This window comes from Poecilia reticulata, chromosome 15 (genome assembly GCF_904066995.2).
Source record: "Poecilia reticulata chromosome 15, P_reticulata-male-v2, whole genome shotgun sequence".
NCBI lineage: Eukaryota > Metazoa > Chordata > Actinopteri > Cyprinodontiformes > Poeciliidae > Poecilia > Poecilia reticulata.
Genome location: NC_088844.1, coordinates 18,503,534 through 18,517,522, shown reverse-complemented (window position 1 = coordinate 18,517,522; position 13,989 = coordinate 18,503,534). Strand labels below are relative to the sequence as shown.

The 13,989-nt window shown below is 37.2% G+C and overlaps 1 protein-coding gene and 1 long non-coding RNA gene across 2 annotated transcripts; one reads left to right on the top strand and one right to left on the bottom strand.

The window, feature by feature from the left end:
- Positions 1-334: 334 nt before the first annotated feature.
- bmp5 (bone morphogenetic protein 5) lies at positions 335-13,708 on the top strand. Its single transcript, XM_008429802.3, has 7 exons — positions 335-2,294; positions 5,106-5,298; positions 10,957-11,105; positions 11,448-11,645; positions 12,908-12,984; positions 13,127-13,237; positions 13,321-13,708. Exons 1-7 carry the CDS (start codon positions 1,790-1,792, stop codon positions 13,468-13,470), a joined length of 1,383 nt encoding a protein of 460 aa, XP_008428024.1. The 5' UTR covers positions 335-1,789; the 3' UTR covers positions 13,471-13,708.
- On the bottom strand, positions 5,325-7,043 carry LOC145555032 (uncharacterized). The gene is made up of 3 exons (XR_014091085.1): positions 6,413-7,043; positions 6,091-6,177; positions 5,325-5,506 (listed from the first exon to the last, which is right to left on the bottom strand). It is a non-coding gene; the product is annotated as an uncharacterized LOC145555032 (long non-coding RNA).
- Positions 13,709-13,989: the final 281 nt, after the last annotated feature.

The window sequence follows — 13,989 nt, the reverse complement described above, 5'->3', positions numbered from 1 at the left end:
TACATAATTTGTGCAAACAGAAAATGGGACTTCTTATAGAATAGAAGTCTTTACATCCAGGCCTCAGTAGGTGATGCTCTGCATCTTTTAGATGTGTCTCTGCTTCAACACACCTGAGTAAAATTATGAGATCATTAGCAAGAGTCTAGAGAACTTGACTGCATACTGAGGAGGTGATTCAGTCATTAGATTTAGGACCTCGTTGCCACAGGACTTACTGAACCTGGGCCTGGATTTGAAGATCTCTGGAATAGAATAGTCTTTTCTATCCAATAGTGAGAAATTTCAGGTGCTGCAGCAAAAAGTTAAGGTAAGAGGGAGCATGCATATTCCATAAGTAACAAGTCATGGGTAAAAATTACAATTACTTTCTTTTTGGCACTCTTCCATAAAAACCAGATTAATGGAGTTCAAGACTCCACTAATTTGTAGTAAACAGGATTTATTTTAGTGGTTTCAGGTTAAAGGGGGATGGATGCACATGCATAATATACTTTTTCCAGATTTTCAGTTGTATAATAAAATAAAAATCAGGTGTGGTTTTCCTCCTGCTTCACAGTTTTCAGTAACTTGCGTTGATGTTTCAAACAAGACCACTTTTTCTAATGTGGGAGAAACGGGTGTGAGTACTTTTTAAGGGGTGTGAATACTTTTGTTAGGCAGCTGAACTGTAGTGGAGACTACAGACTTAATGACGGTATTTTATCTTCCACTAGATGGCAGTGCAGGGCAACAACTCAGTCGAGGAATGAAATTAAACGTTTTCTCTTCATTTGTGTCTCGTTCTAATATCGCTTTATGATTTTCCTCGTGATTGCTTGTTTAATTTGGCCAACCAGAATGCATTTTCTGCATGCTTTTTTGTTGCAAATACTTTTCCTTGCAGTAAATATTTAAAGCTCAGTGTAACCGTTAGATCGGTGGTGGATGTACTAGTTTGCCAAATTAATGAACTCTATTATTACGTTTGGTGCCATTGGTATACAACTACAAACGATTTAATTTGACTCCCTCTACGTTTAAAGTACTTACAGTAGGATCAAAAGCATTGAATGCAGCTGAAGCGCTCACCTATAAACACCCTGACTTCAATAAGTCGAGGTGATTAAAAGGCTCTGTCATTACTCTTTCACTAGTTAAGACTGGGCTCTCAGATTTCAAGTGTCTCCATTTACACTCCGAAGCCGCCACATTCATCATGGGACCCGGCTGAAGTTTTACTGCGACCGCTAGAGGAGGATGCGAAAACAAGAGCAGAGTGTGGGATGGACCCAAAGGGCAACTATAGCCCCAGTTAGTGCACATTCTCCTGAAATAAATATATATATTATATACGAGCCAGGGCATGAGTGGAGTGTTCCTCTGTTCGTATTTTTTGACACAGTTCACCACATTTCATCCACTTGGAAACTTAGAATCCCTCGACGTCCTGGGCGTACCTACCTTTTTTTTTTTTTTTTTTTTTTATGTCAGAGGAGTAAGGTGAGGGACGGGGTCACCGCTTCATAAATACCCGGAGACTCTGGATAGACCTTGGCGGAGTAAACGGGCCTACTGCCAGACAAAGTTCTCACACAGGACAGGAGTACCGATTTTTCCTGCAGACTTTGTACCCAAACAGATTCCTGTCTTACTACCGTGAAACTTGTGGCTCCTCTATTTTTTTTTTATGGAAAGTTTATGAATCCGTATTTGTAGACTTTTAGAGAATTTTTTTTCTTATTTTTTTCCCCCCTCAGAGATTGCTATGTAGTTCATCCTCTCGTCTCTAAGAGAGCAATTTGCCAGGATGACAGCGCTTTGTACTCCTCTGAGCCGCGCACTTTTCGCACTTGCTTGGAGTAGTCTGAGTTTTCTTTCCTGCGCTCAATGCGCCCTCACTGACAACCATGTGCACTCCAGCTTTATTTACAGGAGGTTGCGCAATCACGAGCGCAGGGAGATCCAGAGAGAGATCCTTTCCATCCTGGGTTTGCCTCACCGTCCGAGGCCCTTCTCTCCCGGGAAACAGGCGTCCTCCGCACCGCTCTTCATGCTCGACCTATACAACGCCATGGCCGTGGAGGAGGAGGAAGGGGTGGCGGTGTTGAACCGGAGCGTAGGGAAGAGCTTCAGTGCCAAAGCTCAAGGGCACTCCAAGAAAAGTTACTACAACCCGCAGCACGCCGGCTACTCCCGTGTGCCGCAGCCCTACAGAGCGGCCCCTCTGCTGGGGCACAGTCCTTCACTAACCACGGCGCACGACACCAATTTCCTCAATGATGCTGATATGGTTATGAGCTTTGTCAATTTAGGTGAGTGTATGACTGGCCCGTGCAGTAATGGATCCATTTAAAAGGTTAACAATGACTAACAAAAATGAGGAAACTTTCAACTATGCTCAAATAACAGACGCTTAAAGCTCGTTTTTAGTTTCATTTTGAATTGTTTTTCCATTTTTTATGCGCTCTTGATGAGTCTAAATTATTTCAAATTTAAACACCAAGAAAATCCTCCTGTCCACATTTATTAATTTGTACGAAAAATTGTGGTATATATATTTTCTTGTGGAAATCCCGCTGTGTGTCTGCCAATATAAGTTGTTGTATGAACGGCTTAATTGAAAACAGGAAACATAAATCACTAATAAAATAGAATCTTCCCTTCTCATTCACTCATTCATTTTAATGTAAAATTCAAACACCATTTAAATTTAAACCTTGGTGGTTAGTTTTTTTTAATTATTATTATTATGTGCACCTTTCAATGAAAACAGCAGTTGATTTGTATAATGATTGTATTTGTTCGGTAGCTGCAACTCTGAACCCAGTGGTTCAGAGCAGCTTATCAGATGACTGTCTGACCTTGAGAAAATTGATCTCAAATTATTTCCTGTTGTTAAAAGAGAGAGAGGAGGGTGATATTGATGGGTGCCTGCTTGTGAGGTTCTTTCATTGTTGCAGAGTTCTACAACCATTTGGGAAATGTATTTGTCTGTCGCCCTGTAAGGATAATTCAAGCACATGGTGAATTACTCAGAAGGTCAGAGCATAAAGAAACTATTTTTAAAAATCCCTGAAAATATAACCTTCTCACGGTAAATTCTTAGTACTGGCATCTCAAGGTAGACAATTATATTTTACATAAAACAGAGCAAAAGATGTAAAAAAAAAAAAAAGAAAAGAAAAGTGAATGTGTGTAGCATTGCCTGAAACAATAATTCCTCACCTTGGTCTGAGGCCATCTGTTTCCACTTACCACTCTACCCGGGCATGCACGCTGTCAGCCTCGAAAGTTCTGCTCCCATTCTGGGGGATTTTCAGTAACTTTCTCAAAGAGGCTCTTGTCTTTATTACAGTATGCTAAAGACAGCGGCAGCCCTCAACTGTTTAAAAAAAAAAACGTTTAGGTTCCCTTTTCATGCAATTAATACTGTATGAGTCGGCATGCAATTCGCAATGATTGTATTAACAAAAAAAAGTACACAGTGATCTACTTACTTTCATTTAATATTGAAAAACAACTCATGCCAGAATTATTTAAAATATTGGTTATTATGACCACATATAATATTTATGTAACATTTATCTATTTTTTTATTAATTAAATAAACTTAAGTAAAATATACGTATTAACTTTTTTAACAGCTTACAATGCTTATTGTGCAGAATATATCCTTGCCATTCTTTGCATATGATATCATGTTATCTGCTACAGTAAGTAGCCTGCAGTCAGCAGATGAACAGATATGCTGCTGTAAGCTTAACAGTTTGCAAGCATTTCCTAAGGTGATAGGTGGCACTCTGTGATTTCCAAACAATGACTAGCCCATTTTTAATTGACAGGAAATATCTCCACTGAGTCAAATTTGTCTTTCTTGTAAGTGAGGGAAAGTGCAGTGGCATTCTGCAGCTAGCTGACTAGCAGTGCACAGCAACAGGTAGGACAGCACTGCATTGCATTATAGCCCAATCAAATTCTAGCTTATCCACTACTTTCCTGAACATATTAAAGGATTTTAAACCGTAGGATGGTATTAAGGAGAACTTTATCAATTGTAAGATTTAAAATACTTGGAATACCTTGACACTATTAACTAGCACATGCCTAACTATATTAATTAATTTATTATTATTGAATAACATTCTCAAAGAGGATTGAAGATTTGATCCAATTGTCTGTTCTGGTGATTTTAATTAATCAGCAGTTTGCATGCAGCTTACGCTTAGCATGGAGAGAACTTACTGAAGCTTTAGCCATTCAAAGTTAAAAGCACTTTCCTCTCAGTGGCACTTCTGCTTCAGATTACAGCCTGTGGCTAATTTAATAGAAGTCACTCAGTGGTTTAGAGTCAAGCCTGACCTTTGACTTGGTTGTGCTAAGTAACCGCAGGTGCTCTCTCTTGATAAAATATCAGGAAAACACCCCACATGATATCTCCACCAATCTCAGGACGTCCGCTGACCCCAACTGCATTCCTCCTTGCTGCGCTAGTTATGGATGTGAGACAGTTGAGGTCACTCTCTCTAGCTACTTGTTATCTTTTGATAATGCTGTTGCTCAGGTTTTATTGTGTTAGTAAAAATAATTCAAAATCCTTCTCAACAAGGGCTATTTCGTTTTATTTCCGAATCACCAACGACTCCTTGGGGAATTTTTAGCAGAGGTGAGTTGCAGGTCAGAAATGAGGTCAGAGCAGACACTCGCATGGGCTCTGAAGAGTCCTGTCTGTTCTTTTCTTTCTGCTTGGCAGCAGCGGAAAGTGTCTTTAATTGAAATCAGCCTGTTTTTCTTAACTGACAGCCCATTCATCATGGCTGGAGAATGCAGTAAGGCACACAGTAGAGGGCCTGTCTGGGAACTGCTACCTGTATTCAGTTGACTGATTTAATGAACTGGAAAGTGCTTTTGTTGGTACTCAAAATGTTTGGGTTGGATCTTGAATGTAAAAGAAGATGTGATAAATATTCTTTTTTTTTTTTTTCCCTCCTCTGCAATTCATGCTGGCTTTCTCTGTCATGCAACACAAGAAACAGTTCAGGAGGTGAACTCATATTTTCTGTTGAGATTTACTTGGCAGTAATACAGAAGTTCATCATAAATTTATTTTTTTTTCCTTTTCCCAGTGGAGAAAGATAAAGATTTTTCTCACCAAAGAAGACACTACAAGGAGTTCCGTTTTGACCTGACTCAGATCCCAGATGGAGAGGCGGTGACCGCAGCAGAATTTAGGATCTATAAGGACCGCAGTCACGCTCGCTACAGCAATATCACCCTGAAGGTTTCCATATATCAAGTTATCAAAGAATATCATAACAAGTAAGTTTAAATCGGCTAAAACACTCACATTAACCTCTTACCCCCTAAGGGGGTATAAATAAATTTCCGCCTGACAAAAACACACAAAAGTAAATCACTTATAGCCTCACAGCTATTAGATTTAATAAGAAACTTTTGGTACCTCTGTAAAGGTAAGATGTCATAGAATGGTTTTCTGGTGTCAGCACCATTGTAGCTTTGACCCTGCCTGAAATATTAGGGACAAAATACAAAATATTTTGCATTTTTTTGAACCTCGCCAAAATTTTCTTTGAAATAAACATTGAAAACACTACCAAAATATTATTTGTAGCACAAAAAAGTAGTACAGACTTTTAAATCTAAATGTTGTGTAAAAATATACCAAATTTGGACTCAATCAGATGAATCATATTTATTTTAGAATGGTATTAGTGAGAAATTTCTTAGGCGGAGAGGCCATTTTGGCACATTTATCCAAAATGTCACCAAACTGTGCCAAATGTGTTTTTTACATCAATACTGGGGGTTTGTTAAAATTAAATAGCTTATTACCATCTAATGACACTTTCTACATATAATATAACCATTGGTCATGACATTTACCCCATTTATATGCAAAATGTACCATTATGCACAGTGTAATATGTATAATAATGATGATGTGAAAGCTCTTTCTTTGACTCCAAATAGAAAACTTTTATTGAAACAAGATAAAACAGTCAAAAATACTTTTTGAATAATTTAAAAGAGCAAATAAACAATTTTGAAAATCCACCACCACCATCACCACCAAAAAAATGGACATCTTACCTCAAAGAAGGTGAAGAATCAAGAGAGGTGGGGGAGGTGGGGGGAGGTTCAGCGTCACCCGAGCTTGATGGTTCGGCTTCCACTCGACTATAAATAAAAATAAAGTATTTGAAGAATTAGAGATTTATTACAAAGTAATGAACCAAAGTAAACATGAAATCCTTACTAGTAAAATAAAACATATTTTAGTAAAACATAAGTAAACAAATAACCACGTGGTTTTACTTCCTGCCGTTATTACAAGCATATAATCACTGAAATTAATAAATAAATAGAACCAAAACATCAAATATTTTGTGTGAAATTGCGGGGGGAAACTTACACATCACCGAGATCAAGTCTGTCAGCTGTGTCCGGCTCTTCCTCTTCCTCCTCCTCCGAATCCCACCAGCTATCAGAAGATTTAGCTCCACTCGTAGCAAATCGAAAAACCGTTGTTGTTCAAAAGCCTTCAAAAGCCTCTAAATCGTCCAGTTTCTGCTGCTATGATCGATTTATCATAAAAAAAATCAAAACTGAACTCACGGAACCGAGATAACTCCACGTGCTCAGACTCCCGTGTACCACACGTGCTTATGCACGGAGAGCCACGGAGAGCGCAGCGAGAACGCGCCGAGAACGCATAAATTACGCATAGATTTAGATCGGGTTCCGGAAAATACCTCATGATTTTGCGTAGCCGACATCTTGTGCCATACTCTGAGAGTCTTTCCACTCTCACGTGAAGCCATAAAATGGCCGTGATGATCAGCTGATCGGGGGTTTTCCGGGCAGTTGCGTCATCGCCCGAGGACCTTTAAATCTCATCAGCTGTTTTTAAATAGCTCTAAAATCTTAACATTTTGGGCAAAACCTTTATGCGGAATAGTTTTTGAAAGATTAAAGCTTCTTTTAGCGGATAATAAAAAAAAAATTTTTTTTAAAGGCACGTGGAGTCTTTGTTTACAGAGCGAGTCGAGGTCACATGACAGCTGGACCCACCGTTGGGTCCTCGGGCTTATGCCACAATCAGGTAGAAACTCATAAAAACTTTTTGTTTTCTGCCGCTTCATTGATTTACTGTGAATTATTTCAGATGCAGTTTTTATGTGAGTACACCTTACAGCCATAAGTATCATAACTTTTTTAAATGATCATATATATTGTTAAATTTAAATCCAAAAGCTATTTCTGTCATGTAATTGTAGTTGTATTCCATGAACTTCAACTGTAGGAGAGGAATAATCCTATGACAACGGCAACATGCCTTTTTGACAAAAGTATATTTTTTGTTGGGGCCATAAACATCTTGTGTATCTTTTGTGGTACACTATAAAAAGACTTCCATAATATTGGTACCTAATGGCTCTTTATTATTTTGTTTTCTTATTTTGTTCAACTTTTCCAAAGAAAAGAAATGGCACTTTATGCCTACAATTGTTTTCTTTCGTGTGAGTGTGTGTGTGCGTGCGTGTGTGTGTGTGTGTGTGTGTGTGTGTGTGCGTGTGCGTGTGTGTGTGTGTGTGTGTGTGTGTGTGTGTGTGTGTGTGCGTGTGCGTGTGTGTGTGTGAGCCTAAGTTACTTTTGACAGTAAAAAAATTCAACTTCAGAAGTTTAAATAAACATTCTTAGTATTTAATCTTGGGTTGAATGTTTTGGGTGTCCATCCACGAGTTTCCATCATTAATCGAATTCTGTCCCATTGAGAGACAGGTTGTAGCTGTTACATTGTTTAGACACACCTTTTCAAATCTGACTTCAAAATTTCTGAGACTAAGATCAGCCTTTGTGATGGGTACATCAAAACACTGACTTTGGTGTCCTTAAGCCACTTAGTAATTTATTTTGTGAGATGAAAATTGTCCCTATGCAAAAGGAGTCAGTTGATTTTTTTTCTTTTTTTTTCTTTTTTGGCAATGCTAAAGGAAAAAGTTAAAAACAAGAGAAGAAATTTGTCGCATGCCATTTAGAAGACCTTTTCTGTATTGTATGTAGTGCACTACTCACTGAAGGTAACCACAAAACATTATGGATGTTGTTCTCATGCTGGACTTCAGTAGATTTGCAAACTATTATCTGTATTCTTATGTTTTTTGAGAAATGGCTTCTTCGTCTCTTTCTTCGATTTTCAGCCCAGTGCTGAACAGGACTTGTAACACCATGATAATTACACTTTCTTACCACTTTAACAGTGTCTTCACAAGGTCTTTGGATTTTGTTTAGCTAGATGGATTGCAGAGTTGAGATGGTGGTTCAGACTATGACCATTGGGTTGCTAGTCTGAACCCCCATTCTTCCCATCTCTATCATTGTGTCCAGGCTGGGCACTTGCATTGCCATTGATGATGAGCAAACGGCCCCAGGGCAGCTGTGGCTGCAGTGTAGCTTATCACCATCAGCGTGAGAATCTGTGAATGAATGGGTAAATGACTGAATGTAGTGTAAAGCGCTATGAAGTCCTCTGGATTACATAAAGTGCTATACATGTACAGGCCACTTAATATTCATCATGTCTCTGAGTGGTTTTTCAGCCCCTAAGTAAATGGGATTTGTTGCATTCTACCATCTTATCATCTTGATTCAGCATCTTCACAAGGTCTTTGGGTTTTACTTGGAGTAGATATGCACTTTTCTTGCATAAACAAGGTAATATCTGGGACATAAACCAACTTCTTCTGCAATGTTATTATGCCTGGATATTAACATGGCATTTATAGTTTGAAATAATTGCTTATTTGATGAATGTGAAACCTTCTACTGTCTGGAAATTGTGCCTGAGGAGGATCCAGACTTGTGCAGATCTACTCTTCCTTTATCTTGCCTGATGTCTTTTTATTGGCATTTAGCAAGTAGAAATCATTTAAGTAATCTTGAGTGATTGAAATATGTGTTTGTTTGTGTGTGTGTGTAGTTTAACATTTAATTTCAGTTGTATCTTTTGTTTTTTGGTGGCAAAGGCATAATTGCACAGGACTGAAAATAACTAATGTCAGTTATGATACAAAAAGGATAAATGGCAATTTTTATTTGTTAAAAGCATCCAAAAATATCTGAAATAAAACGAAAATTAATTTCAAAACTCTTATTTCTTTTTATAGACTAAAGGGTTTAAGGCAGCACTTAACCATTTCTGGTACAGCATACATTTATTTAAAAAGTATCAGTATTATTTCACATTTAAAAGAGGCTGATCATTCTTCAGCTGTTGCCTTTTCCAACAACAACAAAAATCCTTTTATCAGACACTCTGGTCTCCCTCACAGGCACCGTCTGCTTTTATAAATATAGTTCGTGGATAAAGTGAACCCATTAGCAAGTCGAGCACTTATGTATAGATTGGAAAGTTTGTCACTCATCTTGTGTTGCCTACCGAGCTGGCTGTGTCCCAAATCAAAGCATTAGGGACCACACTTAGGGGCCAGGGGGGTTTCACATGGGTGAGCCCATGGTCAGTGTTTGGCCCACCACCTGCCTGTCTTAAGAATATTCCGGAAGTTTAAAGTATGACATTGCTGAATACACAGGGGTGTGCTTAACAGTGGCCCCACATTTGCTTTCCAAAAATGTGTGTGAGTGATTGAAGGGGAGATATGGCCCTCCAGGGAGATGAAAAGGTCTGAGTCAATGGACTCTGCCATCTTAAAGGTGAAGGGGGTTCAGTTCATGTTTTTACACATGTTTTCAACAAGAAATTTTGATTAGTGTTCACAAACAGGAGTGAGACTTTACTGGTGTTTACAACTCAATAATTTGTATAACTTCATTTCATTGTGAAGCTAATGTTTGCTTAATCAAATATATTTCATTCAAGTAAGTAAAAGTTTAAGTCACCACTAGAATGATGACCTACATTGGCATTGAGCAAACTCACTTCTAAGCTGAACAATTGTGAAGCTGAATTTTTTGTTTTAACAACAAAGCTTACACACTCACTGACATCACTGTCATCTTGCTGAATCAAGCCACTATTCTCATACAAATGTGGACAAAATACATAAAGGAGCCTACATTAAAGGTGACAACACCTTTATGTCAAATCAAAATAACTAACGTCACTCATCTTTGCGGATCAAAGATCTTCCACAAATTTTTCTGAAATTTGCTTCTGAACTCGATTGATAGCAAATAAAACCAAATTAGGAGTTCAGTTTAGTACATGGGGAAATATTTTTGGCAACGTTAAGTGTCATCACATTATATTTGTTTCCACCAACACAATTTTTCCTATTTGATCAGTGCTTCTAACCATTCAATAAGGAATAAGAAAAAAATGTTTCCTCATAAATATGGTCATTCGATCAGTAAATGTTCACAGTGTTCCGAAACAAAATAAACTTGATTTTTTTTGCCCCTTAAAGAGGAAGTTCAACACTTAGTGCCTCAAAAGAATTAATCTAGAGTTTTATTTCACCTTTGAAAAACATATGACTAGTTCCAAAACAATTGAGACCACATGGAAAACCTCTAATGTCTCCGACCAGCTCCGTGAAACCACAAAAAACTAACAGCTGCTGCCTTATCCGATCTGCCACTTGAAAGGAATCAAACAAAAACTGTAGAAGTTTTGTTTAATTATAATTTTTCAAAGAGACTGAGGCTGATTGTTGCCTTCTGTTAAGCTAATGGTAAACTACACAAAAGCTAAATTCATGATTCATTGCCCTGCAAATGTTTTGTTCATCAAATGGCTTAAGTTCTGGCACAGATCTTACCTTATAAGTGCAATTTGTCCCAGCATGCAACTTTTCAACAATGGCTGCATGTGTTTCAGTCTAGTTTGTTCTCACAGGCAGGCCTTTGAAAAGACATGCCTAAAAAGCAAAATTTTTAAGCACTATTTAAAAAAAAATGTAAAAATATGCTTCTTTTGCTCTTTTGTACTTCCAGAGATGCGGAGACATTTTTGCTCGACTCCAAAAAGGTGCAGGCGTCTAACGGGGGCTGGCTTGTGTTTGATATAACAGCCACCAGTAACCATTGGGTGATAAATCCACAGCAAAATTTTGGTCTTCAGCTCTGTGTGGAAATGATGGATGGTAAGCAAAGCTAATTTTGCTTTTCACAACATTTTTGGGATCATTCTATAAAAGAAAAGTATACATATCTTTACATGATCTACAGATTTGCTTTGGGCTGCAGAAAAAGCTTGAGTTTCATCTTTTGATTCATTCTACATGTCAACATTTTATATTAAACAAAAATATAACCAAAGAAAGTATCATTAGACCTCTGAGAAATAGACATAAATCGAAAATCACCACGCTCATCAAATGTTTTAGGCATTGTTATTATAGGTTTACAATAAAATAAATAATGAAGTGTCCCATTTATTTTAAATGTTTGTTTTTCCTTTTATTTTGTTTTGTTTTTTTGTAAAGGAAGGAGCATCAACATAAAATCTGCTGGAATCATCGGGAGGAACGGGCCTCAGTCCAAACAGCCATTTGTCGTTGCTTTCTTCAAGGCCAGTGGAATTCTGCTCCGCTCTGTGAGAGCTGCTGGCGGAAAGAAAAAGAACCACAATCGCAATAAATCAACTAATCAACAAGAATCATCAAGGATGTCAAAACCTGGAGGTGTGCAGTAAGCATGCATTCATGATGATAAAAGATGTTTAATGATTTCTTTATCATATAAAATAATTGATAATGACGATAAAAATGTGTAAAAAGCTTTAAAATAAATGTACCTTTCATTGAAAAATCATTGATTCACCCCAAAATGTTATCCTGGAAAAAGCAAACGGCCACTAATTTCAGCACATTTATTTAGTTGGAGAAAAAATGCCAGTGTGAGAAAATTCAGCAAAATTCCCAATGCCACCATGGGCATTGTCAAAATGAATTTGAAAAAGTACACATTGTCAAAGTATTTGTTCAATGTATACTTTAATTTGATCAGAGCATCTTAGAACTTTTAAGAAGAAATCTGTTACTAGTTTCACAGTCCGGACTCTGGATAGCTTTAGCTGCAGCATGCATGGCATGCATCATATGGAACTGACTCTTAAAATTCAATGTTTAACTGCATCAGGAAGGGCTCCAATGCTTTTTCAGTGATCCTGTTTAAGTGCCCCCAAATGTTCAAATAATTACTACATGAATTAATTTTAAAAAAAGTAAGTCAAGTTGCCTTTAACTAGGACCGCTTGGAGTTTCGCCATGCCGAGTTGAGTAAATCTTAGGGTGTCTGCACATGGTTTCATGACCTAATAGTGTTAGTAATGTAATGTTTTGGGGTGGCCATTGTAAAGTTCTGATCTCAGATCCATAGAAAATTCACTGGCAGAGCTGAAGGTTCTTTCTGAGCATGGTGGCCTAAAAAAGTAACCCAGTTTCTGGCCTTTCTGGAGGAATGAGCCAAATTTCTGGGAAACTCGTAGGAAGTTCATATAGATTAAAAGGTAATTCTTCCAAATAATAATGAAGTGCATGTAAACTTCTGAATTTGAAGGAAGTAAAAAACATTGTTCTGGCATTTTGCAAATAGGTCTAATTTTGGTTACTGTAGCTTACCCAACACAAAAAAACATTTTACTGATTTAATTGACAGACTGTTGAGAAGGGTTTTATGTCTCCTTTAAAAGTGAAGGTACATTTCTGGTTTTAACTACATGTGCAGTATAGCTGTGAGGCTCAGGTTGCATCTTTTCAACAAGACGGGAGATGGAATGATGTATGTTACAAGACAATGCATATAGAGAGGCAATCCTGAAGCAGTATTTGCATGATACAGAGTTTATACCAATGTGACTGACATGCAAAACAGTTATAGTGATTAATATATAATTCATTGTTTCACTAATTGTACTTTTGTCTTAATCTTTTTTCCCCCTTAGACTATAACACAAGTGAACAAAAGCAGGCCTGCAAAAAGCATGAGCTCTATGTCAGCTTTCGAGATTTGGGGTGGCAGGTAAGACACAAAGCTTTCAAATCTCTTGTAAAACAATATTGACACAGTTACCACATGGTGGTCACATTAAATCATAAGAATATGGAAAAGCGTATCCAGGCTATAAACTAGAGAAGCTAACTGTTGTATTTTTTTTGCCAAGGATTGGATCATTGCACCGGAGGGCTATGCTGCTTTTTATTGTGACGGTGAATGCTCTTTTCCACTTAATGCTCAAATGAATGCAACAAATCATGCTATTGTGCAAACCCTGGTAAGTGCTGTTTAAAATGCATTGTACATGTGCTTAGCCATACAATATCCTTGCCATTAAAAATTCATACTTCTTATTTATAGGTACATTTAATGTTTCCTGACAACGTGCCAAAGCCCTGCTGTGCCCCAACCAAGCTCAACGCAATATCAGTGCTGTACTTTGATGACAGCTCTAATGTTATTCTGAAAAAATACAGAAATATGGTTGTCAGATCATGTGGGTGCCATTAGTTTTGACGCAGTTTAATTTTTGGAGCCTGAAATGGAAATTGCTGGGAAGCACATCTGTTGCAGGTGTGATTGGATGTACAGTATTATGTATATAAAGTTTTCTTGGTTAATTTATTTCCCTTTAAACGAATAGCACTGAATACTGTAATATTTAAGTGACTAGTACAAAATGATATTTGACTTTATGTGCATAATCTTTTCCCTTGTGTGTCCTCTGGCATATATATATATATATATATATATATATATATATATATATATATATATATATATATATATATATATATATATATATATATATATATATATTTTTTTTTTTTTTTTTATGTACATCTTCTATGATCAAACACTTCACTGGAGTCATTGTGACATCTTTGCCTTTTTCTTTTAAGTTGTGAAATTGTGCTGTAAAATATTTAATACAAACATTTACTTTTGTGATCAATTCTGTGACAGATGGTTGTTGTTGTTTTAGATCATTAATACATTCCTAAACATACAGAATGGTGTTGCCGATAT